This window comes from Chionomys nivalis, chromosome 3, assembly GCF_950005125.1.
Source record: "Chionomys nivalis chromosome 3, mChiNiv1.1, whole genome shotgun sequence".
NCBI lineage: Eukaryota > Metazoa > Chordata > Mammalia > Rodentia > Cricetidae > Chionomys > Chionomys nivalis.
Window position 1 is genome coordinate 62,607,789 of NC_080088.1, and position 27,506 is coordinate 62,635,294.

The following is a 27,506-nucleotide window of genomic DNA, read 5'->3' on the forward strand; positions in this document are numbered from 1 at the left end:
CAGTCTGAGTTTGTACACAAAAGCAGGGAGCCTTTATTGCAGGCTCGAGCGTGGGCTCTCCCCTTGCTCCGACACAGCGGTTGGATCAGAGAGCATGGGCTCAGCTATGGCAGGGTTTTTAAGGAGTAAAGGATGGGCAGGTAGGAGAATTCGGATTTAGATGGGGGCTGAGCTTCTTTCTGATTGGGCAGGAGTGGGGCAGCAGGAGTCTTGTCAAACAGGGATTGGTACAGGCTTTGCGGCAAGGAAATTGGCAACCTATATACGTTAGGAAAGCTGCCTTACTGTTCTGGAGTATCTAGTACTTGTTTGTCTCAATTCTGATTGGTCCCCCGCAGGGTACAGTCTGGTTTCTCCTGGTTATTGTAGAGGTGAGGGAGGCCTAGTCCCAGTACTGTTAGTCCACAGCCTGTCACGGCTGCACAATGTTGTTAGGCCTCTTCATTAATATCTATATGTCTACACGATAGTCTGCATGTCCAGACACACTCAGGATCACAGGGCTGCTCTAGTCTCAGCGCTTAAAGACTCTTGGCGCTGACTCCTCTTAACCTTCTTTTTAAAGATTGTTTTTGAGCTGGGTGATGGCGGCAGACACTTTTGAGGGAGGCAGATCTCTGTGAATGAGATCAAGCCCAGCCTGGTCTACAGAGTGAGTTCCAGGTCAGCCAGGGCCACATAGAGAAACCTGTCCCAAAACACCAAAGGGAAGCGGGCGGTGATGGCTCATGTCTTTATTTTATTTTTTTTAAAATATTTATTTATTTATTTACTATTTATACAGTATTCTGTCTGATTGTATGCCTGAAGGCCAGAAGAGGGCACCATATCTCATTACAGATGGTTGTGAGCCACCATGTGGTTGCTGGGAATTGAACTCAGGACCTTTGGAAGAGCAGGCAGTGCTCTTAACCACTGAGCCATCTCTCCAGCCCTGGCTCGTGTCTTTAATCTCAGCACTCTGAGAGGCAGAGGCAGGTGGATCTCTGTGAGTTCGAGGCCAGCCTAGTCTACAAAGTGAGTTCCGGGACAGCTAGGGCTGTTACACAGAGAAACTGTCTCTAAAAATAAAAAAACAGAAGGGGGAAAATCTTTTTTTGTTTTGTTTTGTTTTCTCGAGACAGGGTTTTACTTTTTAAAATGTGTGTGAGTGTATGTGTGTTTATCTTACGTATGTGAGTGTCCTGGGAGGGCAGAAGAGGGCATCAGATCCCTTGGTACTTCGGTTGCAGGTGGTTGTGAGCTGCCTAATGTGGGTACTGGTAATTGAACTCAGGTCTGATGAAAAGCAGGAAGCACTCTTTACTGTGGAGCTAGATCTTTCCTGGTGTCCTGGGACTCACTCTGTAGACCAGGCTGATCTCAAACTCATAGAGATCCGCCTGCCCCTGCCTCCTGGTGTCCTGGGATTAAGGGGGTGTGCCCACACATCTGTTCTGCCCTGATCTTAATGTTTTCATGTTTTGTTTGGGGGGTTTCATTTGTTCTCCTTTTTCCAGGGCTTTAGGTGTATCATTAAGTTATTGGAGATTTCAGGTTGGAGAGATGGCTCAGAGGTTAAGCACTGGCTGGTCTTCTAGAGATCCTGAGTTCAATTCCCAGCAACTACATGGTAGCTGACAACCATCTCTAGTGGGGTCTGATTCCCGGTTCTGGTGTTCAGGTGTACATGCAGAGAGAGCACTCATATAAAGTAGATAGGTAAATAAATTTCAACCTGAACAGTTCAGATTCTGTTGGATTCTGGGATTTAAGTCTCCATCATTTCATCAAGGGCATGTTTGTTGTTCAATCACATGCTTGTCTATTCTGTGGGAGTTTTTCTGTGTGCTAGCATTTCTCTTTTGGTTGATATGTAGTTTTATTCCATTTTGATCATTTCAACTTTCCTAGATTCGTTAAGATCCACAAATTCAGCAAGGCTGTGGTGGCACACACTTTAATCCTAGCATTTGGGAAGGCAAGAGGCAGGAGGATCTCTGTGAGTTTGAGGCCAGCCTCGTCTATAGAGTGGGTTTCAGGCCAGGCTCTAAAGCTACACAGAGAAATACTGTCTCAAAAAACAAGAACAAAGCAAAGCAAAAAAAGTTAACTATGTCCTAATACATGAACTATTTTAACGGAAATTCCTTGGGCTGCTGAGAAAATGTATAGTGTTTAGATAGGATATTCTGTAGATGTCTGATACCATTTGATCTGTGGTGTCATTTAATCCCGATGTTTCTCTCTTTTTTCTGTCATTTGGTGACAGCAGCATATTGAAGAAACCCCCTACTACTGTGCTGGTTTTACCTGTGACTTTAGATCTAGAAATACTTGTTTTCTAAGATTGGGTACAGGTTTTCTTTGAATATTAAATATCCTCTGTTAGGGCAATTCCTGCAGAATGCTGCAGCTGTTTGGATTCTGGAGTGTTAGCACCTCGTTTTGATCTGCCTTTTGTGACTGCTCCCGTGTATCTGGTACCTTCTGTTTGAAGTATGTAAATCTTATCTGAGAGTTTCCTAAAGTTCAAAGCCTATGCAAAACTTGGTTACAGGAGGACAAGGCAAACGGAGTTGTCCTGAGGTTTTGGAATTTGTATTGGCTTTGTCTCTTTGAAGGATACTTCGTTACTGTATCAGCGAACAGAGATGTTCTGAGGTTTTGGCATATGGGAAATTTACTTGCTAAAGGTGTAAATTATATAACAATAAAAAAGACCTTTGAGCCTGGCAGTGGTGGCACATCCCTTTAATCCCAACACTCAGCGAGGCAGAGGCAGGTGGATTTCTGTCAGTTCAAAGCCAGCCTGGTCTACAGAGTGAGTTCTAGGACAGCCAGAGATACACTAAGAAAAACCAAAAAAAAAAAACAACCCCAAAAAACAAAAAACAAAAACAAAAACTCTGTCTCCAGCCACCCGCCTCAAAAGGGCCTTTGCAAAGCTAGAGTCAGTTTACCAGAGGCTACTCCCCTGCAGCTGGAAAAACGACAAAGCATCCTAGAGGACCTGTTTCTTCTTTCCTCAGACCCACAGGAACCCAACACCAGAAACAACAGTCTTCATATTGAGTTGTTCCCATAAACAGTATAAAGTGACCTTCTTTTCCCTGGCTCACTACTTTTTGCTTTGAACTCTGTATTTCAGGTATTAGGACAGTGACATCTGCTTGTCTTATCGATCCAGTTTACTGGGAACATCTTTTTCCACCCTTCTGCCCTCACAGTGTCTGTTTTGTGTGTGTGTGTGTGTCTCGTGTTGAGCTTCTTGTAGGAAAGCAATAGATGGTTCCTACCGTATGATCCAGTGTACTAGTCAGGGTCTTTTGATTGGGCATGGAGACCCCCCCATGTCCACAGCTAGAATTGAAAGCTACTTCTTGCCAGGCGGCGGTGGCTCAAGTCTTTATTGCCAGCACTGTGTGTGCGTGTGCATGTGTGTGCGTGTGTGCGCGCACACACCACATGAGTACCTGGTCACTGAGGTCAGAGGAGGGCACCAGGTCTCCTGGAACTGGAGCTGCAGATGGTTGTGAGGCTTCATGTGGGTGCTAGAAATTGAACCTAGATCCTTTGCAACAACAACAAGTGGTTATTAACTACTGAGCCGACTCTCCAGCCCCAGTTTCAGAACTTGAAATACATCATTCCAAGTTGTTCTGGCTTTTCAGTTTCAGGTAAACAATCTTGTGATACTCTGATGGACGAGGCTTTGCTTGTGAATTGGCATTTTTCTCTTGCCACTTCCACATGCTTTTGCTGTTCTGTAGATGTGATTTTTTGATTTTTTTTTTTTTTTTTTTGGTTTTTCAAGACAGGGTTTCTTTGTGGCTTTGGAGCCTGTCCTGGAACTAGCTCTTGTAGACCAGGCTGGTCTCGAACTCACAGAGATCCGCCTGCCTCTGCCTCCCAAGTGCTGGGATTAAAGGCGTGCGCCACCACCACCCGGCTATATGTGATTTTTTTTTTTTTTTAAAGACTTTATTTATTTATTTAGTATACATACATGCCAGAAGAGGGCACCAAATCTCATTATAGATGGTTGTGAGCCACCATGTGGTTGCTGGGAATTGAACTCAGGACCTTTGGAAGAGCAGGCAATGCTCTTAACCTCTGAGCCATCTCTCCAGCCCCTATATGTGATGTTTTAACTGTAATACGAGGAAGGAAAGTTCTGTTCTGATCTTGTCTCTTTGATATACTAAATGCCTCCTGGTTAAATCTCGTTTGGCATCTTGCTTCTTATCTCTGGGAAATTTCCTGTGATTCTTTTGGAAGTGTTTTCCAGGCTGTCCTGGAACTCACTGTGTAGACTAGACTGGCCAGGAACTCAGAGATCCATCTGTCTCCTCGTGAGTGCAGGGGTTAAAAGCACCACTCCTGCCTGCATGGTTATAATCCTATCAAGTCCACAATTGAAATTAATCATCAATCTCACTGGGTAGACCAGGCTAGCCTTCAAACTCACGGCAATCCTTCTACCTCAGCCCTCTGACTACAGTTGTGTGTTATCCTACTCGGCTTCAAAATGAAAAGTTTTGAAGTAGAATAAGGTAAAAAGACCAATTATTAGATACTGATTTGTTGATTTATTTGGTGATTTACTGTTTGTACCTACTTATTTGCCTAGCACGACTTCCCTTGCTACCTGAAACAGAATGACCTGCTGAAACAATGGGTTGTTGCTCTTAGCAACCTGCTGGCTGCCATGTATATACTCTTATGTAACATCTGGCTTGCGTGCCTGCCCCACCTGGTTTAGATATAAAGTGAATATACAGTCTGGCCCCGGGATCGGAACCTTTCCGAAACAGTCCCGGCTTAGGTTTACCGGGACACCTCCCCCTCTTCTCTCTCATTAGTATTAGAGTGCTTATTCTAGAAGGATTTCCGCGACCATTTTATTGAGTTGCATAGGGTGATGCACACCGGTAATCCATCCATCATAGTGCTTATGAGGCTGAGTCCGGAGGATCTGAGTCCAAAGCTAGTCAGTGGTGCACAGTGAGACTCTCTTTAAAGAAAAAGTACATTGGGTGATTGCTGACGCACCCACCAGAAAAAGAAATTTTATTGTAAACTTTCTGAGTTCTGGTAGGCCAATTACCATCGAACTGGAGGCCCTGCCCTCCTGGGGAGATGTTAAAGAAATAAGTTACATTACTAGGGGCTAAAGATCAACAGGGAAAGTCGAGTGGGAAAGCCTGCGCCCCTCCAGAGCGAGAGTGCGAGGGCTCAGTGGCTCGTACATCGGCTGAGGTCTGTTTTAGCCTTTCTTTTTTCTTTTCTTCTTCTTTTTTTTTTTTTTTTTTTTGTTTTTTTTTTCGAGTTAGGGTTTCTCTTTGTAACAGTCCTGGCTGTCCTGGAATTCACTTTGTAGAGCAGGGTGGCCTCGAACTAAGATCCCCCTGCCTTTGCTTCCCAAGTGCTGGGATTAAAGGAACGCGCCACCGCGCCACCACGCCACCACCACCACCACCAGGTTTGTTTTAGCCTTTCTGACGGCAAAAGCTTGAAGGGAGCTAATGGCCGGAAGTCGGAAACCTGCCTTGAGGGGCCTGGGCCAACACGAGATTGCAGTTCCTCCAGAACCTCCGTTGCAGACCCACGCCTGGAGCAGAAGCACACCAGCGTTTCTAAAAGCAGGCGTCTCTAGCCACGCCCTTTGCACAGGGCGTGGGCGGAGCTCCTGGCGGAAGGGCAAGGGAGGAGGAGGTGACGCGAAAAGCGGGCGCCGGTATCGCGCAGCGGCTGGCAGGAAGCTCGGCAGCCCTGCCGGCCGCGAGCGGGCCGGAGTCCGGGTGGCTGGTCGGGCTTCTCCGGGTGTGGGCGTGGGCGAGGCAGCGGTCCCGGCGGCCGCAGCGTTCGTCCAGGCAGCGGGTTAGGTGCCGGGAGCCAAGCACCTAGGTAAGCGGGAGCGGGGCAGCCCCGGCGTCCGCGGCGCTGCTGACCAGCCCTTCCCCACGCCAGCTCAGCGCCGCCCGAGGCCCTCACACTTCCCCACGGCCGCACCGCAGGCCGCCTAGTGGGCGCTTGTCTCCGGGGACCGCGGCCCTTCTTCCTCTGTAGCCAGAGCCTTGAGATCAGACAGCTAGAAAACCCGCTCCCTGGGCTGCTCTTTCCGAAGCCAGGGGACGCTTTGCCTGTAGATCGCTGTCAGGCTCTCAGCTCCTGCCTTATCGGAAGTCGAGGGGTTTGAGTTTATCCGACAGCTCTGCTTGCTGCTTGCTTTGGTTCCTTCCCACCACGCTTATGCATGGCACTCTTGGGCTTTAGGTTGGTGGGAGGCTACTTTTTTATTCTATCTGGGCTGGGCAGTATTAACCCCGATTTCCACTGTGAGGCCATTCTGTTGGGGAAAGTGAGATGCTGAAAGGTCATGGGAGTTTGTACTTAAGAGTCCGGAGAAGCTGAATTGAAGCGCTAGTCTGCTATTTGGTATTGTTTTTAACTTACCGCCTGAACGTAGGCATTTTTTTTTTTTTTTTTTTTTGGTTTTTCTAGACAGGGTTTCTCTGTAGCTTTGGTGCCTGTCCTGGAACTAGCTCTTGTAGACCAGGCTGGCCTCGAACTCACAGAGATCCGCCTGCCTCTGCCTCCCGAGTGCTGGGATTAAAGGCGTGTGCCACCACCGCCCGGCCGTAGGCATGTTCTTATACCTGTACAAATTAGTTGGAATAATTGAATGACATTTTTTGAGGCTCTGGTTAAAACGCCATTTAAGAATATTCAGGGCACATGGTACATCCCTAATTATGCTTTTTGCCTTTTGTCCAGAATAAGCTTAGTATCGAGAAGGGTGCCAGGAGAGATACCAGGATCTTGTGTGGTTGGAACTTAACTGCAATCTGTGCTTTGAGTGTGCAGCATCCAAGAAAGCTAGTCACTCAGATGCTTGTGCTTATCGATAGAGCACTGGCATAAGGATAATTCATCAGTTTCTCCCATTTGGAGATATCATTTGTGCTCTGGGCTTTGAGAAAAGACCTGGGAGATGCCTGGTTTATGTTTCGTCCTATTTAGGAGTCCTTTGCTCCTATATCTCGGATTCCCGATACTCTGCTCCTAAAACATACCGTATGTGGCTCAGGCTGGAAGGCAGTTTGCTGTGTAGATTATGCTGGCCTTGAATTTACAGCTATCCCCATCTCAGTCACCGTCTCCCAGATGTTGGGATTACAAGCCCGGTTTGTACATCTTTTCTCTTTTGCCCTCTTTTTTTTTTTTTTAATTAAAAAAAATTTTTTCAAGACAAGGTTTCTCTGTGTTGCTTTGGAGCCTGTCCTGGAAATAGCTCTTGTAGACAAGGCTGGCCTCGAACTCACAGAGATCCTCCTGCCTCTGCCTCCTGAGTGCTTACGCCACCACCACCCAGTTTGCTCTCTCTCTTGTCCCCCCTCCATCTTTTGTATAAAAAAAGCGTACATGCATATTTTGCCTGCATGTCTGTGCATCACATCTTGTTTGGTGCCTATGGGGAGCAGAAGAGGGCGTTGGATCCCCTGGAACTAGTGTTATGAGTGATTGTGAGGCACTGTGTGGGTGCTGGGGATAGAACACATGCTCTTCACCACTGAGCCATCCACCCTACCTTCCCACTTCGGTTTTCATGGTAACCTTTGCCTTTCTCTCCACCTTTAATTTTTACTATTATTATTGTTATTATTTGAATGAACCCAAAGCATCACATATGCTAGGCAAGCACTAAGCCTGGTTCCTATGTCTTTTTGATTTACTCCCTGATTTTGTCCTGGTACTTCTTATCTTGTGGATTCTTTGAGAAAGGTATATAGGAGGTATATACTTTGATAAATCACCTGTCTGAAAACCTTTTTCCCTTTTCAGTCATTAATTCTTAGGCGGGCCTAAAATTCTCTTGTTAAATAATTTTCTGTCCGAACTTTGAAGCCTTGAAGGCATTTCTCCATTGCTTTCTAGTTTCTAGTCAAGGTGGGTGGGGTGCGCTGACCTGTGTGGGGTCTCTTCCGGAACCGTTCTGCACTCTATGTATTGAGACAGAATCTCTCATTGAATGTGGAACTGCCCATTTGGCTGGCTGGTTGACCATCAAGCTCTAGGGATCTGTCTTCTACTACCTAGTTCTGGGATTATAGGAATGTGTTGTTGTGCTCAGTTTTTATGTGGGTCCTGAGGACCCAAAATCAGGTGGTGTGGCACCTGCACCAAGGGACGGGCAAGGGGCTGGGGATTGAAATACACATACACACACACACACAGAGACAGACAGGCAGACACAGGCCATCCTTGAAACATGAATGACAATTTTATTGTGTTCCTGGGCAGCTTATATAGGGCTCTCCTTGACTAATGGGTATGCCCTAGCTCTCAGGATTTTTCAGCTGCAAGCCCACCAGAAACCACTCCCCTGCCATCAGGAACTCATGAGGGTCTCGTGCCCAGAGCAGCTGCAAGCCCACCAGAAACCACTCCCCTGCCATCAGGAACTCATAAGGGTCTCATGCCCAGAGCAGCTGCAAGCCCAGGAAAGCAAGCTGTTTACTCTGGCACGCAGAGGGTCATAGAAAATTCAGGGTCTGAGGGTCTGCAGTCCCCAACAAGGTAGCAAGCATTTTTCCCACTGAGGCATCTCCCAGCCTCTACACCCCCAACCCCCACCCCGCCTTTTTTCTTTTTCTTTTTTTCTGAGATCTGAGAGTCTGCCTACTTGTGACCCGTCTGCCTCAGCTTCCGAGTACTTGGACTGCAGGAGGTGTAGCTGCACCTGGGGGAGCGGGCAGTCAGTTCTCAGATAGCAGATCTCATTCTTTTCTATTTTTCCCATTCACCCTGTTTTTGTGTTTGTTTTTTGTTTTTTGTTTTTTTTTTTTTTTTTTTTTTTTTTTTTTTTTTGAGGCAAGGTTTCTCTGTATAATAGTCCCAACTGTCCTGGAACTTATTTTGTAGACCAGGCTGGCCTCAAACTCAGAGATCCACCTTCCTCTACACCCCAGTGCTGGGATTAAAGGTGTGCGTCACCACATCCTGCTCATTGTATATTTTTTTAATTTGAAATTATGTATAAAGAAGATGTCCCTTCTACCTGTTTTGTTACCCTTTAAAATTATACAGGGCATAGTGATACATGCCTTTAATCCCAGCACTCCAGAGGCAGAAGCAAACTAATCTCTGTGAATTCGAGGTCAGCATGGTCTTCATAGCAGGTTTCAGGCCAGCCAAGACTACATAGTGAAACCTCTCTCTGTGTGTCTCTCTGTCTCTCACTCACAGAGTATTTATGTGTATGTTCTGGCACCACAGTGACATTTCGGGTTCATAGGTTCAGGCTGGCCTCCCACTGGACTGTGTGACCATTGATGGCGTTGATTTCCTTGTGCTCCTGTCTCGGCCTCCAGAGGGCTGGAATTTCAAGTTTGAGTCACTGTGATACCGTTTCTTTCAGTAGATGAGTATATTTAGAAACCAAGGTCTGGTTGTTAGGGTGCTTACTTTTTACTGGGATTGTGTTGCTTCATTGACAGTCAAGAAATATTTATCTGTGTATGTACATTGCCATATCTGTATCTGCATTAAACTCTGAGCTCATAGTAGTACCTCCAGTTTTTCTCTCATCATTTCATGCTTCATTGTTTCTCTAGTGGTGGAAAGTCTAGCTTTAATTATCCACAGCATATTTTATTTATTTGCTCAACTTCAGGATACCAATAATACAGAATTGACTCCTACTTGTATGAAAAGACAGATTTGCTATGCACTGTGCAATATCTGTATGCACACTTTGTCTTTCTTTAGCGCTCGAGCATGTTGTCTAAATATTGTTTTCTAAAGTTGACTGTTAATTTTCTCCCTTTGTGGTGTGGTTGTATTAATCATTTGAAATACAGGGGCTAAGCCGGGCGGTGGTGGCGCACGCCTTTAATCCCAGCACTTGGGAGGCAGAGGCAGGCGGATCTCTGTGAGTTCGAGACCAGCCTGGTTTACAAGAGCTAGTTCCAGGACAGGCTCCAAAGCCACAGAGAAACCCTGTCTCGAAAAACCAAAAAAAAAAAAAAGAAATACAGGGGCTAAGAGATACAACACAGTGGTGGAGCTGCCTGCTGGGCATTCATGAGGCCCTGGTTTAATCTCCAGTATTGCAGAGAGGAAAAGCAAGCACGCCAGGTTCATTTAAGATGTGAAGCATTAGGTTTGTCCTAAAGCCAGAATGGCAGAAAGCAGAAAGACATACAGAGAAACAACCCTTCCCTCATCATTTCTTGCCCCTCCCTCCTTTGGAACTCATCTGAACTTCACCTTCTTCATCTAAGGATGGATCCTGTAAATCACTGCATGCTGGTTGCTGAAGGAATCCTTGCCCCATTGAAGCTTCATTCATCCTGTAGATAAACTAGTTTATTCAACCATACTCTTGCTGTGGGCAGTGGTGGAATGTTTGCTTTTATAGACAGTGTTGCAACAGATAGCCTTGTCATTGTCCTAGCTGCGTTTTCTGTTCAAGTTGCTTAAAGTAAAGTTGCCAGATCAAAGGATAAATACTTCTGTGGAATTTATGAAATCTTAACCAAATTCTCTTCCAAAATGATTACGTCAGTTTGGAATTCCATCAGCAAAGTTTGAAAATGCCTTTTTTAGTCAGGTGGCAGAAGCAGGAGGATCGCATATTTGAGGTAGGTCTTGGCTACAGAGTAGTATCTGGGAAACAAAGTATCTTTTGGCTAGAGAGATGCCCAGCTGTCAAGAAAGTAACTCGAGATCTCCAGAAGGAGACTGTCTTACTGCTTTTCAATGTTTAAGGGCTATTTAGAAATTTTTATTTATGAATTGCCTCCTTATATATTTTTTCTCATTAGGTTATCAAGCTTTTTGTCTTTTATTTCTTAATTTAAGAGTTCTTTATGTATTAGCAATATTAGCACTTTATATGTCATGACTTTGTTAAGTTTTTTTTGTGTATGTATAGTTTTTTCTTTTAACAGACCTAATTCACTTTTATTTTCCTTGTATAAAAACCCTTATGTGGTGGCCACAGTTGGAGCGTGGGTCCTCTGAACAGAGATCTGGTGTGGGTTTTCACAAGATGGTCAGTGAATTCCTGATAAGGAGACTTGGTGAACACAGTCTCTTTCCAGAGGTCAGGGGTAAGGTAGCTGTAGGTCTTAGAGATCACATCAAAGGTGGCCTTGGCAAAGTTGCCCAGAGTTGCAGTGCAGCCCCTGGCTGATGTGTAGCAGTCATCAATGCCAGCCATCATCAGCAGCTTCTTGGGCACAGGAGCAGAGACTATGCCAGTGCCTCTGGGGGCAGGGATGAGACGCACCAGCACAGAACCACAGCGGCCTGTCACTTTGCACGGAACAGTGTGGGGCTTGCCAATCTTGTTCCCCCATTAGCCTCTCCACACAGGGACAATGGAAAGCTTGGCCAAGATGATGGCCCCTTGGACGGCAGTGGCTACTTCCTTGAAGCACTTAACACCGAGACCAACATGACCATTGTAGTCCCCAATAGCGACGAAAGCCTTGAACCTGGTCCACTGGCCTGCCCTAGTCTGCTTCTGCACTGGCGTGATTTTCAGAACCTCATCCTTTAGGGAAGCTCCCAGGAAAAAAATCAGTAATCTCAGATTCCTTAATGGACAGGGAGAACAGGTAGATCTTCTCTAGGGACTTAATTTTCATGTCTTTAACCAGGCGGCCCAGCTTGGTGACGGAAATCCACTCCTGGTCTTCAGCTTTACCTCTGCCAGCCCCGCCTAATCCTGGGCCCCTGGGTCCTCCGGGCCCTCCTACTGCACTGGTGTCATCCACCAGTTAGTGTTTTCCAGAAGAAGCAGCAGCATATATATAGTTTTTTAGAGACAGGGTTTCTCTGTAGTTCTGGCTGTCCTGGAATTCACTCCGTAGACCAGGCTGGCCTTGAACTCAGAGATCTGCCTGTTTCTGCCTCCTGAGTGCTGGGATTAAAGGCACCACCCAGCTTTTTATAGAGTTTTTCATTGATTGTATTTTCCAGGCTCTTAATCTTTGTGGTGGTCACCACATTGTGTTTGTTAGTGTGTTAGTTGATGGAAATGCAGTGGCTGGTCTTTATTAGAAGAAACGTCATATCACATCCTGAAAAGTCAATGAAGTGGGCTAGCTGGGGCTCCGACGTGGAGGAATATCTGTGTTTTGACTTATGGATTTTCTTACAAACTAACCAACTTTTCTGGAGGATGAACCAGCGATTACCACAGTCTCAGGATGAGTTGAAAAAGAGTGCTTCTTACTGACTGTACCATTCTTCTTCAAACTGTCCTCACAGAATATCTGTTTTACCATTTTTTAAAAAAAAATTTATTTATTTTTATTTTATGTGTATTGGAGTGCATGGTTGTCTGTGTGAGGGTGTCAGATCTTGGCATTACAGACAGTTGTGAGCTGCCGTGTGGGTGCTGGGAATTATACTTGGGCCCTCTAGGAGAACAGCCAGTTCTCTTAATTGCTAAGCAATCTCCCCAGCCCTATTTTACCCTTTTTGAAGGTTAAATTTCTATTCTTAGGGACGAAATTAGGATATAGAGTCTGACTGATACATTTCTTTGATGTCCAAATACACTGGAGAATAATTGTTTGGCCTTTTAGGGGAGCATTAAGTATCTACAATCATTAAATGACCTCTCTTGTCCTGATAGGAATTATCTCATTGACAGTGTATCCTTATAAAGTGCTGGTGTGGAGGGCAAGTCCACAGCGTGAGCTCATTCCTTCAGCTTGCTCTGCACTGCGCTTTCCTGATTTATCTTCGCCAAGAAAGGGAACAGCTTCTCTCTCAGGGCAGGAGGGAGGATCTGGGGTGGAACTTCCTCTTCAGACTTCCTGGGACCTTCCTTTTTCAGCTCCGTCCATATTCCTAACCTTCATAGGTATTTGTTTCCTCTAATTTGGGGCCTTTCTGAGCTCATGCAGCTTACTTCATGGCATTGCCCTTTCTGACCTGCTGAGTGTGTTACTCATCCGTCTGCTTTTTGTTTTTTGAAACAAGGTTTTGTTGTGTGGCCTTAACTGACCTGGAACTTGCTAAGTAGATCAGGCTGACCTTGAACTCATTAAAGATTTGAACTTGGAGACCCTCCAGTCTCTGCTGAGATTAAAAGTGCATACCACCAAGTGTGACTGTTTCTTTTACAAGTTTTATTGATCTTTTTTCATTAGCTTCGTCTGTGGGGGCTTTTACTCATTCATTCACGCACATGTTATTTTTGACAGGGTCTCATTATAAATCACCAAAGCTGGCCTTTAACTTGTGATCCATGCCTCAGTCCCCTGGCTGCTAGGATTATCGGAGTATATGCGTACCTACTTTTTAAAATCTAACTTCCAGCCGGGTGGTGGTGGCGGCACATGCCTTTAATTCCAGCACTTGGGGCGGGTGAATCTCTTTGAGTTCCAGGCCAGCCTATTCTATAGGGCGAATTCCAGGACAGCCAGGGTTGTCACACAGAGGAAAAACCACCCAAACACACATGCACAAAATCTAACTTCTAGCTGTGCATTGTGGCGCACACATATAATTCCAGCGTCTGTGAAGCAGAGGCAGTAGGCTTGCTAATTCAAGGCCAGCCTGAGTAATTTAGAAAGATCTTGCCCCTCCCCCAGTCCAATGTTGAATGTATCATTGGGCTTTGGAGAAGAGACCAAGGTAAACATATATTTAGCCCTCCATGTTTTTTCCTCTCATAAGAAGGTAATATTGAGGCTTGGCAGTTGATGCGCACATCTTTAATCCCAGCACTAGGCCAACAGAGGCAGGCGGATCTGAGTTTGAGACCAACCTGTTTACAGAGCTAGTTACAGGACAGCCAGGGCTACAGAGAAACCCTTGTCTCAAAAAATCAAACAAGAGGGGGACGGGTAATGTGGAGGGGGGGTGAGTGGAGAAGATGGGAACTTTTTCTTACTACATTGTTAGCAAACTTGCCTTCCTGGTTATCTATTGGTTTCTGGTTCATAGTGTGTCATGTGTCATTTCTTCCACTCCTCTTACGGTGGCTAGTGTCTATAGAACTTTTAGTAATACGAGATATCATTAACTTCTGAAATCATGTGTTTGGCTTTTCCTTTTCGTTTTTTGAGACAGGCTCTATACCCCAGGCTGACTTAGAACTCGTGTGGCTGAGGATGACCTGGACCCTTCCCTCCTCTTCCTTTATTTACTTGTTTCACGGGTTTGTATACATAAACACACATGGTATACTTTGACTGTATTCATCTCTCATTCTATTATTCCCCTTCATAGAACCCTTTCTTGCCTCCAAGCCCACCTCCTACTTCATCTCTCTCTCTCTTTTTGACTTTTGAGAAAGGGTTTCTTGGGCTGGAGAGACGGCTTAGCTGTTAAAGGCTAGGCTCACAACCAAAAATATAAGAGGCAGGGTTTCTCTGTAGCCCTGGCTGTCCCGGAACTCGCTCTGCAGAGCAGGCTGGCTTTGAACTCACAGAGAGCCGCCTGTCTGCCTCCCGAGTGCTGGGATTAAAGGTGTACAACCACCCCTCGACTCTCTCTTTTTTTCTGGTGTACCACTACATTTAGTTGTTGCTTGTAGGAGCACAGGTGATGGGTTATCACTTGAGAAAGAATAACTTAGCCAGTGGCTACTCTACTGAAGAATATGATTCCCCCTCCCCCAGTAACCTTTGATTGTCTAGAGCTCCTCAGGGAAGAGTAGGTGAGCCCTCCATGATGGAATGTTGCTGGGCCCAGTCTTGTACAGGTCCTCAGTAGACAGCCATTGCTGCTATGAGTTCGTGGGCACAGACACAATAGACAGCCATCGCTGCTGTGAGTTCGTGGGCACAGACTCAGTAGACAGCCATCGCTGCTGTGAGTTCGTGGGCACAGACTCAGTAGACAGCCATCGCTGCTGTGAGTTCGTGGGCACAGCAGCTGGGTCACACCTACACAACAGCGGTCCACAGCACTTTATCTTGCGTTCTTCATTCTTGTCCCTTCTTCCTTGTTCCCTGAGCCTCGCAGGGTATATATGCTATCGATGTCCCTTTTAGAGCTGAGCACTCGAGTCACGTGTTTATATCACTTTGCTCAGCTATGAGTCTCTGTATTAACTGCTGCTGACTTCATACAGAGCAGCACCAATCTATGGGTATAGACATAAATACCCAGAAGGCATTGTGATCCCATGTCCTTTAGTCAGAGCTCTACTACTTGTAGGGCTTGTCACCTGCCCAGCCCTGGGGTTTTGACCAGGTTTATAGTGCCAGGTGTGAATACCCTTCTGTGGGGGGTAAGCCTCAGATCTCACTGGAATTGGTTGGTGTCCTCATAACCTTTGTGCCACTGTTGCTTGTTGCTCCAGGCACATCTTGCCTGGTAGGTTGTAGCTTTCAGGGTGCATAGCTGCATAAGATTGATGACCTTTCTCCCACAGACCTTGAGCTGATCTTTCTACCTCATTTCCTGAGGGTTAGGGTTGATTATGCGTGTGCATCTTGATGACTAATGGTTTTATGTGGTTCTGAGGATTGAATCCAGGGCTTTGTGCAGGCTGGGCAAGTGCTCTGTCTCCAGCCCAGTGTCTTGTTCATTGAACAGAGGCCCTCTGCAGGCTAGGCTGGCACTGACTGTTGTAGCTTTGTGTCTGGTTTTCATTCATCCTGCTCACTGCTCACCTCTGTCAGCTGTTCCTGGCATTCTCTGTGTGTGTGTTTGTCGGTGGCTCTTATAGTCACTCGAGAGCCAGTGTAACTGGGTGAGAGCAGCTGGCGAGGTGCTGTTTCTTACAGACAGATTCTGACTTGTGGAAGTGGAGTCTGGTCTCCTGAGGTTGATGGCTATGTGGACCAAAGATAACTTTCCCTTTTAAAAAAAGATTGCCTGGGCTGGAGAGATGGCTCAGAGGTTAAGAGCACTCTCTGACTGCTCTTCCAGAGGTCCTGAGTTCAATTCCCAGCAACCATCTGTAATGAGATCTGGTATCCTCTTCTGGCCTCTTTAAAAAAAAATGCCAGCACCTTTAATCCCAGCACTCGGGAGGCAGAGGCAGGCGGATCTCTGTGAGTTCGAGGCCAGCCTGGTCTACAAGAGCTAGTTCCAGGACAGGCTCCAAAACCACAGAGAAACCCTGTCTCGAAAAAACAAAACAAAACAAAAAAAAAACCAAAAAAAAAAATGCCAGCAAAAGTTGTTTTCCTGTTGGAAAATTATAAATAAGCTGATATGAATCTGTTCGAAGTGGTATTTGGTGCTTCTCCCTTACTGTCTTTTACTTTGCAGTTGAGAACACAGAATCTGAATGACATGTTTCAAGTCACTTAGCTAATGAGAAACAAACTCTGTCTAGCAAGGTGGCTCCGGTACTAAAATCTCAGAAATTCTCTTCTGATTCTTTGCCTTGTATGTTCTATTAGAGACTGATGCAGCAGGCTGAAGAGACGACTCAGCAGTTAAAAACACCTGTTGCTTTTGCAGAGGACCCAGGTTTGATTCCAGGCACCCACATAGTAGCTTACAGCCATCCATAATTACAGTTCCAGGGGATCCAACGTCCTCTTCTGACCTCCTCAGGCAGTAGGCATGTAAGTGGTGCACCTACATACATGCAGCCACATACTCAAGCACATAAAACACATAAAATAAAAATAAATCACAAAAACAAAAACTGGTATATTTTGAGAAGTTTTGGGTTTTGCTTTGTTTTTTGAGACAGGGTTTCTTTGTGTAGTCCTGGCCATCATGGAACTAACTCTGCAGACCAGGCTGGCCTCTAACTCAGAGATCTGTTTGCCTTTGCCTCCTGAGTATTGGAATTAAAGGCATGCATCACTAACCACTGCCTGGCAAGTTGTTTTTTGTTTTTTGTTTTTTTTTTTTTTTCCTGAGACAGAGTTTCTCTGTGTAGCCCAGGCTGTCCTGTAACTTTTTATGTAGACCAGGCTGGTCTCAAACTTGCTGAGATCCGCCTGCTTCTGCCTCCCAAGTGCTGGGATAAAAGGTGTGCGCCACCACCGCCCAGTGGTTTTTTGTTAAAGGTGTCACTCACTATACAGCACTGATTGACCTAGAACTCACTGTGCAGAAGAGACTGGTCCAGAACTCGAGATTGAGGTCCACCTGGTCACAGCTTCCCCAGTGTTGGTATTAAAGGCATGTGTGACTGTGTACCCTGACAGTTCTTGAAATGTCCTCATCAGAGGCAGGTGTAAAGAAAATATGGCTTGTTAAATGTTCATGTCTTCCTTCTTTCCTTTTCTCTTTGCAGTGGGACCTTCAGTCAGGTAGGATTTCTTTATGACTGATAGAAGAAATTGGAATGCATATGTTCTTTTTCATTTTTTCTGATCTTAGCTGTGATATGTCTTTATGGCATATTTACAGTGAAATCTAACTTTACCTTTTTTTCTGTTTAGGTACATCAGTTCTCATTATGCATCAGAAAAATGAAAAAACAGAAGAAAATTCTATGGAAAAAAGGAATTCACTTAGCCTTTTCTGAGAAATGGAATACTGGGTTTGGAAGCTTTAAGAAGTTCTATTTTCCTCAAAACCTGTGCTTTCTGAAAGCTAAGCTGGGAAGGCCGGTTGTTTGGGGTCAGCAGTTGAGGCATTTCCAATATAGTAAGAAGGGTCCTCACATCCAGAAGTCATGGATTCAGGATGTGCCACTTTGTGCAAAGGCCAGGTCTGGAGTGGCTGCTCAGAATGGTAGCACTTTGTATGCCAAAGTAAGCAGGAAGGGCACCAAGCACTTCCTTTCTTCCTCAAGAAGCTTCCTGAAACTCCAAGCAGATAAGTTACTGTCATCAGCAAAGAATTTGGACCATGGATACTGCAGAGAGAAAAGGCTCCTGAAGGCAGTCACTAGCTTGTCAACAAATACTGTCTTAGGTAAGGCCAGTGATCACAAACCTAGGACAGGCCCACAAGCTTCAGACTTTCCCATGAAGTTCAATGGGGAGAGCCAAAGTCCAAGTGAGAGCGGCAAGATTGTGGTCTTGAACAAACATAGAAAGCGTGTCTGTTATGGCTGCTACCAAGGGCTAGAGCACCACAGGAATGGGAGGAAACCCTTGATTCCGAAAAAGTTCCAACTTAATCAACATCGAAGAGTCAAAGTGTCTCTTATGATGTATGAGAAATTATCCATGATTAGATTTCGGTATAGGATTTTCAGATCCCAGCACTTCAGAACGAAAAACAGAGTTTACAAGCTAAGAAAAGCCCAGAGGAGCTGGGTACAGAAGGTTGCTGGGGACCATCAAGAGAACTGTAGGGATAACACTGAGGCTGGCAGTTGCAGCCCGGTTCCTTCCCCAGAACCTGAGGACCCTTGTCGGTGTCAGCCATACCTTACAGACATGGATGGCAGTGCCGTGGTGAAGGGGAAGAACTCGCATGTGCCTGATGGTCACACTAAAGAAAGCCCTTTCTTGGACAAGGAGCGCAATTTAGATGAAGCCTTCCCTGAGCAACAGAATGGCTCTGCCACATACGCCTGGGACCAATCACCCTCTTCTCCTAAGTGGGAGTGTACAGAGCAAATTCACGAGATCCCTTTAACAGAACATCCTCCTAGTAACAAGCTCACTTCGGAAACGGAAAGAGCAGTTCTGACTCTGGGTCAGGAGAGTGGGACAAGTGCTGTCAGTGACGACAGAGTAAGACTGTCGGTGTCTGGAGCAGACGCATCTGTGGGTGCTGTGGATGGGCCTGTGTCTGAAAAGCCTCCTCAGAACGAGCACTTCCAGATGGAGGAGGATGGGTCTCTCAAGCAGAACATCCTTAGTTCTAAACTGCTGGACCACCCTTACTGTAAAAGTCCCTTGGATGCCCCCTTGATGTGCAGTGAACTCAAAGCAGAAAACCAAATGGCGGGTGGCAAGGGCAGTCAGAAAGCTTCTCCAGTGGATGATGAGCAGCTGTCAGCCTGCCTCTCCGGTATGCACTGTTCTTTGTTGCCCTCCATTATCCTTCCTAGAAGTCTTGGTTCACCCTCCCACACATGGCTTTCCCTGGAGGCCATTGGATGTTCGTGGTGCCTTTTACACTGCTCCCTTATGGAGATGTTGCTTAGCTCCCTTCTCGGTTTGCTGATGGACACTTGGATTGATTTTGCTATAAGGGTTCAATGAACTTTTGTATACAATTGTTTCTGTAAGTTAAATTGCTATTGAAATTGCTGGTAAAAGAATGTTGATATTCAAACAGTTTAAGAGAATGGCCAAATTACCTTTTAAACCTAAGTTTTACCAGTCAGTCATACAGATTACAGGTGAGAATTTTATAAGATCAGGTCTTTGTTTTTAGACAGAATCTTAGGTAAAATCAGTCTGGCCTCAAACTTGCATGCAGTCGAGGATGACTGAATTCATGATGCTCTCAAGTGCTGGATTACAGGTATGTTATCACCATACATGATTTATATGGGGCTGTGGAGTGAACGCAGGGCCTTGTGCATGAGAGGCAGACATTCTGTCAACTGAACTCTACCCAGCCTGATGACTTCTGTGTGTTTGGCTGCATTTGATTGGTACATAGTTTTTCTTTACCTAGTTCTCCTTAGGATTGTTTCTCTTTTATTATTTATTTATTTATTTATTTATTTATTTATTTATTTATTTATTTATTTTACAGTATCTCAGTACTGTGCCTGCAGGCCAGAAGAGGGCACCAGATCTCATTACAGATGGTTATGAGCCACCATGTGGTTGCTGGGAATTGAACTCAGGACCTTTGGAAGAGCAAGTGGTGCTCTTAACCACTGATCCATCTCTCCAGCCCTTCTCTTTTATTAATATATGAGAAGCTCCTGTATACCAGCCAGAATTATGGTTTCTATGAATATAGGAACAAGCAGAATACAATGATCTCTGCTTCCATGGACCACCATATCAGTTTAGATATAAAGATGCCAAATTAATTGTAATTGCCAAGGATTGTCACTCCCAGAATATAACATTCTTTAGTGCCACAACATTGTTGTTGTTTAGACAAATTTTAAAGTTTTTGTTGTTGTTTCTTTTTTCTTCTTAACAGTATTTATTATTTTTTTGACAGTTCCATATCTGTATACAGTGTATCTTTTTTTCCTTTTTCTTTTAGTTGGGGTTTTACTGTATCTCTCTGACTGTCCTGGAATTTGCTATGTATACCAGGCTGTCCTTGAACTCACAGAGATCCATCTGCCTTCCAAGTGCTGGCCTCTTCCCTCTTTTTTTTTTTGGGTGAGACTGTGTTCACTGTGCATCCCAGATTGACTCTGGACTTGGCATCCTCCTGTCTCATCTTCTCTGGTGCTGGTATTAATGGTATTAAAAGGCAAGAGCCACCATACCCAGGTTACACAGTTCTTAAAAGAATTTGCTCCAGACTCTGTCTCCCAAATACTGAAATTAAAGATGTGTGCCACCACACCTGGTGTTATACAGTGTAACTTGATCATATGCAACCCCAACTTTCTCTCCCTGACACCCCCAACACATCCCTCTTTTCCCTCCTTGTTCCTTCCATCCGTCCCCACTCAGTCCTAACTGGACAATACTGTTGGGATGTTGACTGATTTTGTTGGCTGATCTTGTGCTGGTGACCATAGCTGCCGTGAGCTCACGGGTGCAATGGTCGTGATGTGTCCAGAAGACAGCATGTCACAGCTCTTCTTCCCACCCTTTGACCCACTCTTCCTCAGTGTTCCTGTGAAGGTCAGGACAGCTTTGTGGAGTTCGTACTCTCTACCTATTAGATGCAATCTTTCAAAATATTAAGGTTTCCTTATTTCTCCATTCTTTCATGTAGACTAAGACCCCTGTGTAGAAACAAGATAGCTATTAAAATACAAAGGCTGGGAAAATAGCAGACATAAATACTCTTGGGGCTGGAGAAATAGCTCTATGATTAACAGACCTGGCTTAGGCAGAGACCCAAAATGACAGCTCACAACCATCTGTAATTCCAGTTCCAGGGGATCTGACACCCTGTTCTGGCCTCCTTAGGCATTAGGCACACATGTAGTACACAGACATAAGCAGAAAAAACACCTTTATACATAATAAAAACAAAAAATTTAAAAATGTTATGTGCTTTATTCTTAGAACCTCCAACAGACTTGGGTGAAGAATCAGAGGTAATGATTTAAAAAACCTAGGGCTGGGCTGGGAAGATGGCTCAGTGGGTAAAGGGTAAAGGCACTTGCTGCCAGGCCTAAGGACCTGAGAACCATCTCCCACGTGCTGTCCTTTGACCTCTGTTTGTGTGCTTTTGGCAGGTGTGCCTTACTGTACACACACACACACACACACAGAGCGAATGAACGAATGGAATAAAAGAATAAAGGGCTGAGGTGCATTCTGTGGTTTGTCCAGCATGTCTGGGGCCCTGAGTTGGGATTCCCAGAAAGTTGGGAGCCACTCTGGTGGGAGCTGAACAGGAGGAAATACAGGGTCTTCATCTTTCTCTGTGCAGCAGAGTCCTTTCCATTTTGAATTGACAGCCTAGCAGAAACCATGGTTTGGAGCCACAGAAGGAACTGGTTACGGTTTTCCCATCATAGTCCAGTTCAGCTGTCAGCCTGGCAGGCCATGGCTCTTCCTTATCAGCACATCCCTTTGTGAGCCCCTGAGCCTTCCTCAGCTTCTTTGTAAGCTGTTTACAAGCAATGTTGGTTTTTTTTTTTTTACTGGAGATTTGCTCAGTGGCCGTGATTGAAACCATTAAATTAATATATACATCAGTTGACGGCAGACGGCCTTATAATCTGGATGAAATCCCTTTTGAAATTGTTTCCTTGGTTGTAGATGTAGCTCTGTTGGAAAAACTTTTATACCACAGCTAATTAAATAATAAAAATTGTTTTTTAAAAATCCCTGTTTTAAACCAGGTCTCTCTAGAGCCTGGCCTGGTCTATAATCCCAGCTGCTGCTGGAAGTTGAGTTGGGAGGTCTTAGACCAGCCAGCCTAGGCCACAGAGGGAAAGGCCTTGCTCAGTTACCCAGTCAAGCTTCCCTCCCCTCACGGGGCTATTCAAGCCTTGTGAGTAGTAGGTTTGCTCTGCTGTGTGGATGGAGCTGCCCTCAGACTTGCTATGGTCCTCCTACTGTTGCTGTCTCAATGATGGGATTGCAGGCATGTGTAGGCATGTACCACCGAGACTGATTCTGTGCTGTATTAACAATGACCGAATTTAAATAATACAGGGATGATGGTCTTTTTTTTTTTTTTTTTTTTTTTTGGTTTTTCGAGACAGGGTTTCTCTGTGGTTTTGGAGCCTGTCCTGGAACTAGCTCTTGTAGACCAGGCTGGTCTCGAACTCACAGAGATCCGCCTGCCTCTGCCTCCCGAGTGCTGGGATTAAAGGTGTGAGTCACCACCGCCCGGCAGGGATGATGGTCTTAACCGATTTTAAAGGTTTTTTTTTTTTTTCATTTCTGTTGTTTGTTTTTGTTTTTTTTTTTTTTTTTTTTTTTTTTTTGGTTTTTCGAGACAGGGTTTCTCTGTGGCTTTGGAGCCTGTCCTGGAACTAGCTCTTGTAGACCAGGCTGGTCTCGAACTCACAGAGATCCGCCTGCCTCTGCCTCCCGAGTGCTGGGATTAAAGGCGTGCGCCACCACCGCCCGGCTGTTTTTGTTTTTAAAGAAATTAACTACTAGGGTTCCCTAGGCATATTAACCCGATGATTTGTTCTCATCCTCTTCCCTCTGTTCCCAGTCCTGTCTAAGAGATAACATTTTGTTATGCTACCCTGGTGTCTTAGTCACTGTTCTATTGCTGTGAAGTGAGACCATGGCCAAGGTAACTTATAAAAGAAAGCATTTAATAGGGGCTTACTTACATTCTAGAGATTTAGTTTGTTATGGTGGGGAGCTTGGCAGCACACAGGAGACATGGTACTGGAGAAGTAGGTGACAGTTGTACATCTGATCTGTAGGCAGTGAGGCACTGCTTGACATGAGCATTTGAAACCTCAAAACCCACCCCCAGTGACACACTTCCTCCAACAAGGCCGTACCTCCTGGAGCCTGTCATTCTTATTCAAGCCACACCTGGCTACCCAGAATTCCTGTGTCCCAGTGGTCGGTCATTGGCTCAGCCTTTCCACTAGCTGAACCACAGGTTTCAAGATCACACTATGGAAATGTCTCTCTTTAGTCTTGACAAGCCCTCTTAAGTATGTCAGGAGTTTAAAAATACAGTATGAGCTGGACATGGTGGCACACACCTGTGCCCATAGCATGTAAGGAGGCTGATGAGGTTTAGACCCAACCTCTGTTCTGTATGGATGGACCCTGGCTTCAAAAAAAGAAAACCACCCACCAAACTGTTTGCACAGCTTTGGGTTAAAATCAGCTGAAACCTTGAAAACCCAGTGTGAAGTGGCAGTTTGAGCATTTCTTTGTGAGTTGCAATGGCGAAGGGCCTAACTCTAGCCTTTTGTTTTAAATGGCGTTACTGTGTTTTTGTTGTGTGCTCTAATGGATGTGTTACATGCTATGAAAACACCTTTGCTGAAAATTTCCCATGTTTTTCTTTTTCCTTTATGTAAGGATTCCTAGATGAGGTTATGAAAAAGTATGGAAGTTTGGTTCCACTCAGTGAAAAAGATGTCCTTGGGAGATTAAAAGATGTCTTTAATGAAGACTTTTCTAATAGGTATGTCAGTGATGTAAAAGTTAAGCCCGTAGTTACTGCCAAAAATGACTTTTCCCTTAAGAGAAAAGAAATAATTATACGTTGAAAAAATGCATTTAACCTTTTTTTTCAAAATCTGTTTTAGAAAACCATTTATCAATAGAGAAATAACAAACTACCGGGCCAGACATCAAAAGGGCAACTTCCGCATCTTCTACAATAAGCACATGCTAGACATGGATGACCTGGCAACCCTGGATGGTCAGAATTGGTTGAATGACCAGGTTAGTGCATTGTAGTTTTCGGGGTAGAAACTTGCACAAGATATTGGCCAGTAAAACATACCTTTTGGGTTGGCTTTCCATTTTTCTTTAAAAACGATCTGACTCAGGTTTTACTACCTTCTCTACTATCAACGCAGGACGGTCAGAACTTACAGGACTAATCAGCGGGTTTCAATTTTACAGGTCATTAATATGTATGGTGAGCTGATAATGGATGCAGTCCCAGACAAAGTAAGTTCCTTTTTTTTGCTTTTAAACAGTATGTAATTATCTGTATTCTTTAGATTAAATGGGTTGGATTATATCTTGACTCTGCATTTTAGACTTTGCCATATTTTCGATCATCATTTTTGCTTAATCTGCGTGCAGTTATACACCACCTTTTATCCCAGCACTTTGGGAGGTAGAGGCAGGAGGGTCAGAAGTTCAAAATCATGCTTGGGTTCATAGCACACTTGAGGCCACTGTGGACTACATAAGACCTTGTTTCAGGAGAGGGAGGGTGGAAGGGAGAAAGAGAGAGAGAAAAAAATTTTTTTTAAAAAATATTTATTTATTTATTTATTATGTATACAATATTCTGTCTGTGTGTATGCCTGAAGGCCAGAAGAGGGCGCCAGACCTCATTACAGATGGTTGTGAGCCACCATGTGGTTGCTGGGAATTGAACTCAGGACCTTTGGAAGAGCAGGCAATGCTCTTAACCACTGAGCCATCTCTCCAGCCCCGAGAGAAAAATTTTTTGCTTAAGAAAAAAAATCAGTGTCCTTTTGGGCCGTGGCGCACGCCTTAAATCCCAGCACTCGGGAGGCAGAGGCAGGCGGATCTCTGTGAGTTCGAGACCAGCCTGGTCTACAAGAGCTAGTTCCAGGACAGGCTCCAAAACCACAGAGAAACCCTGTCTCAAAAAACCAAAAAAAAAAAAAAAAAAAAGAAAAAGAAAGAAAAAAAAATCAGTGTTCATATTTTCTTTCTTATTTGGTTGTGTGTGTTTATTTGCACCTAAAATGGAGCTTACTACTACTTTTTTTTTTTTTTTTAAGATATCTTCAACAGGAGTTATAGATTTTAAATAAAACTTGATCTTGGGGCTAGAGAGATGGTTAAGTGCACTTTTCTTTTCCAAGGAACTTGGGTTTAATTCCTAGCACCCACATAGTGGCTTACAACTGACTACAGTTCCAGGTTCAGGAGATCTGGTGCCCTCTTCTGACTTCTGAGTACCAGAGGCAGAGGGATCTTGTCTGAGTCCCAGCATAGCCAGAGATATACAGACAAATTCTGCCCCCCAAAATAAATAAATAAAATAAATAGTTCTTAATAAATTAATCTATTAAAAATAAAATCTAATACCAGCAGAATGGTTCTTTGTTTTGGATTTTTTTTTTTCTCTTAAAGCTCATGATTTTGTCATCTTCATAACAAGATCAGCTTAGAACTGAACCACTTGGCCCTTCCTCTTCTTATTGCCCTCCAGTTAAAACTGTTTGCATCTCTTACTAGCCAGCATCCTCTTGATTGCAGTCAGCTAGCACACTCCAGTCTCAGCATAGTCTTCTTTGTAGTTTTAGCCTTTTTGTGGAAAACAAGCGTAGTCTGCCCACCACAGCCTCTGTTTCCTATCATAATGCCACTTTTCCTGCCCTTGTACTGTGGGTCACTATGTGGGGTTGGTGCTTGCCACATTTCTTGCAGAATGTCTGGTGGGTCTTAGGAACGTTCATCATGTTGGCGGGAATGATATTAGCACTTGGTTTGGATTTTTGTGACGGTCTTGCTATTAAATCTTTGGCTGGTCTGGAACTCACTATTATAGGTCAATTGGCATTGAACCTAAGGCCATTTTTTCTGCCGCTGCTGAAATGCTGGGGTCCTGATGCACCCAATTCTTTTTTATTTGTTTCTTATTTTGAGACAGAGCTCACTATGTAGACCAGGCTTGCCTCAGACTCAGAGATCCACTTGCTTCTGCCTCCTATGCCTCTTAGCTTTTTTTTTTTTAGACAGTGTTCACTGTGTGCCCCAGATTAGTGTTGGACTTGGGATCTTCCTGCTTCATCTTCTCCAGTCCTAGGAGTAAAGAGAAGAGCCACTATGCCCAGGTTGCATTAAAAGAATTTGCTTTTGACTTAACCTGAAGGCATTTGAAAGCAGGCTGCTGTGACCTACCCTGGAGTTCCAGCTTTACTAGGTCTTAGGTGGTCCTAAGAATTTTGATTTTCACATTCCCAGGTGATGTGATTATTCTGGTCTGGTGACCACACCCTGAGAGTCACAAGCACCCAGGGGGTGGACAGTTCTATCCTAGAAAGAGAGTTAAAGTTAGCGGGGACTAGAGCTCCGGCTCAGTGATCGGTAGACACAGAGCCTGCGTTCAGTCTACAGCACCGAGTGAAGGGCAACAACTGTAATAAGTGCGAGCGTCCCCAAATGAGCAGAAACCACTGTAAAACAGCTAAGCTTAGCACGAAAACCTGCTGTTTCATTTGGCCAAGGTAATCTTGTAGACAGAAATGACTGTGCATGCCTTTAAGCCCAGTCCTTGGAGGCAGAAGGTGGATCTCTGTGAGTTAGAGGCCAGCCTGGTCTACAGATCGAGTTCCAGGCTGTTACACAGAGAACCCTGTCTCGAAAAACCAAAAAGAGGAAGGAAGGAAAGAAGGAGGGAGGGAGGGAGGGAGGGAGGGAGGGAGGGAGGGAGGGAGGGAGGAAGGAAGGAAGGAAGGAAGGAAGGAAGGAAGGAAGGAAGGAAGGAAGGAAGGAAGGAAGGAAGGAAAACCCTAAAAGAAAAAAAGGAAAGGAAAAGAGAAAGGAAAGTTCATAGTTACTGGAGAGGAATCTCCAAATCCTTACACTTCAGATTGGGTAATTTCGTAATTCCCACGCTGGAGTTTAAAGTAATCATTACTTCCTTTTGCTTGTTTATTTATTTATTTTTTGAACAGGGTCTCTCTGTGTAGCCCTGGCTATCCTGGAACTTGCTCTATAGACCAGGCTGGCCTTGAACTCATTGAGATCTTTCTGCCTCTGCCTCCCGAGTGCTGGGATTTAATGGGATGCTAATAATAATGTTAATGAAAATTTGGAATAGACTCTTCTGTTTACTGTGTAATATATTTTCTTCCTCTTGACCTACCTTCCTCCTTCCTTCATCCTTCCTGCCTCCTTTCCTTCCTTATTTCTGTACTTTGAGAGAGAATCTCATGTAACTTGGACTGACCTCAAACTCTGCTATAGCTAAGGATGGTTTTGAACTTCTGATCGTCCTGTCTCTACCTTCTAAATGTTAAGATTACGAGTGTGTGCTGCCATACCCAGTTTTCGTGGTCCTAGAGATCAAATTCAGGGTTGTGTGCCTCTGAGGCAAGGACTCTTCCAATTCAAGCTAGGCCTTGATTTTTCTTCTCTTTTGTTTTTGAGACAGGGTCTCTATGTAGCCTTGCGTGGCCTGTATGTCACTATGAAGATCAGGTTGGACTCCAACTCACAGAGATCCACCTACTGTACCTCCTGAGTGTAGGATTAAAGGCGTTCATCCATACCTGATCAGGCCTAGATGTTTAATAAAAAAGAAAAAAAGAAAAAGAAGAGGCCGGGTATGGTGGCCCACACCTTTAACCCCAGCATTGGGGGAGAGGAGAAGGG

General features: G+C 44.8%; 1 protein-coding gene across 2 annotated transcripts in view; it reads left to right on the forward strand.

The window, feature by feature from the left end:
* Positions 1-5,722: 5,722 nt before the first annotated feature.
* Senp5 (SUMO specific peptidase 5) overlaps positions 5,723-27,506 on the forward strand; it is a 36,098-nt gene continuing 14,314 nt past the window's right edge. Inside the window, exons 1-6 of one of the 2 annotated variants that reach the window (XM_057763475.1) lie at positions 5,723-5,889; positions 17,219-17,234; positions 17,367-18,894; positions 23,493-23,598; positions 23,723-23,861; positions 24,045-24,092. In XM_057763475.1, coding sequence (XP_057619458.1) covers positions 17,397-18,894; positions 23,493-23,598; positions 23,723-23,861; positions 24,045-24,092 — 1,791 coding nt within the window. In that variant the 5' untranslated portion in view covers positions 5,723-5,889; positions 17,219-17,234; positions 17,367-17,396. The remainder of the gene's footprint in view (positions 5,890-17,218; positions 17,235-17,366; positions 18,895-23,492; positions 23,599-23,722; positions 23,862-24,044; positions 24,093-27,506) is intronic. The other variant, XM_057763474.1, reaches the window with a different exon arrangement.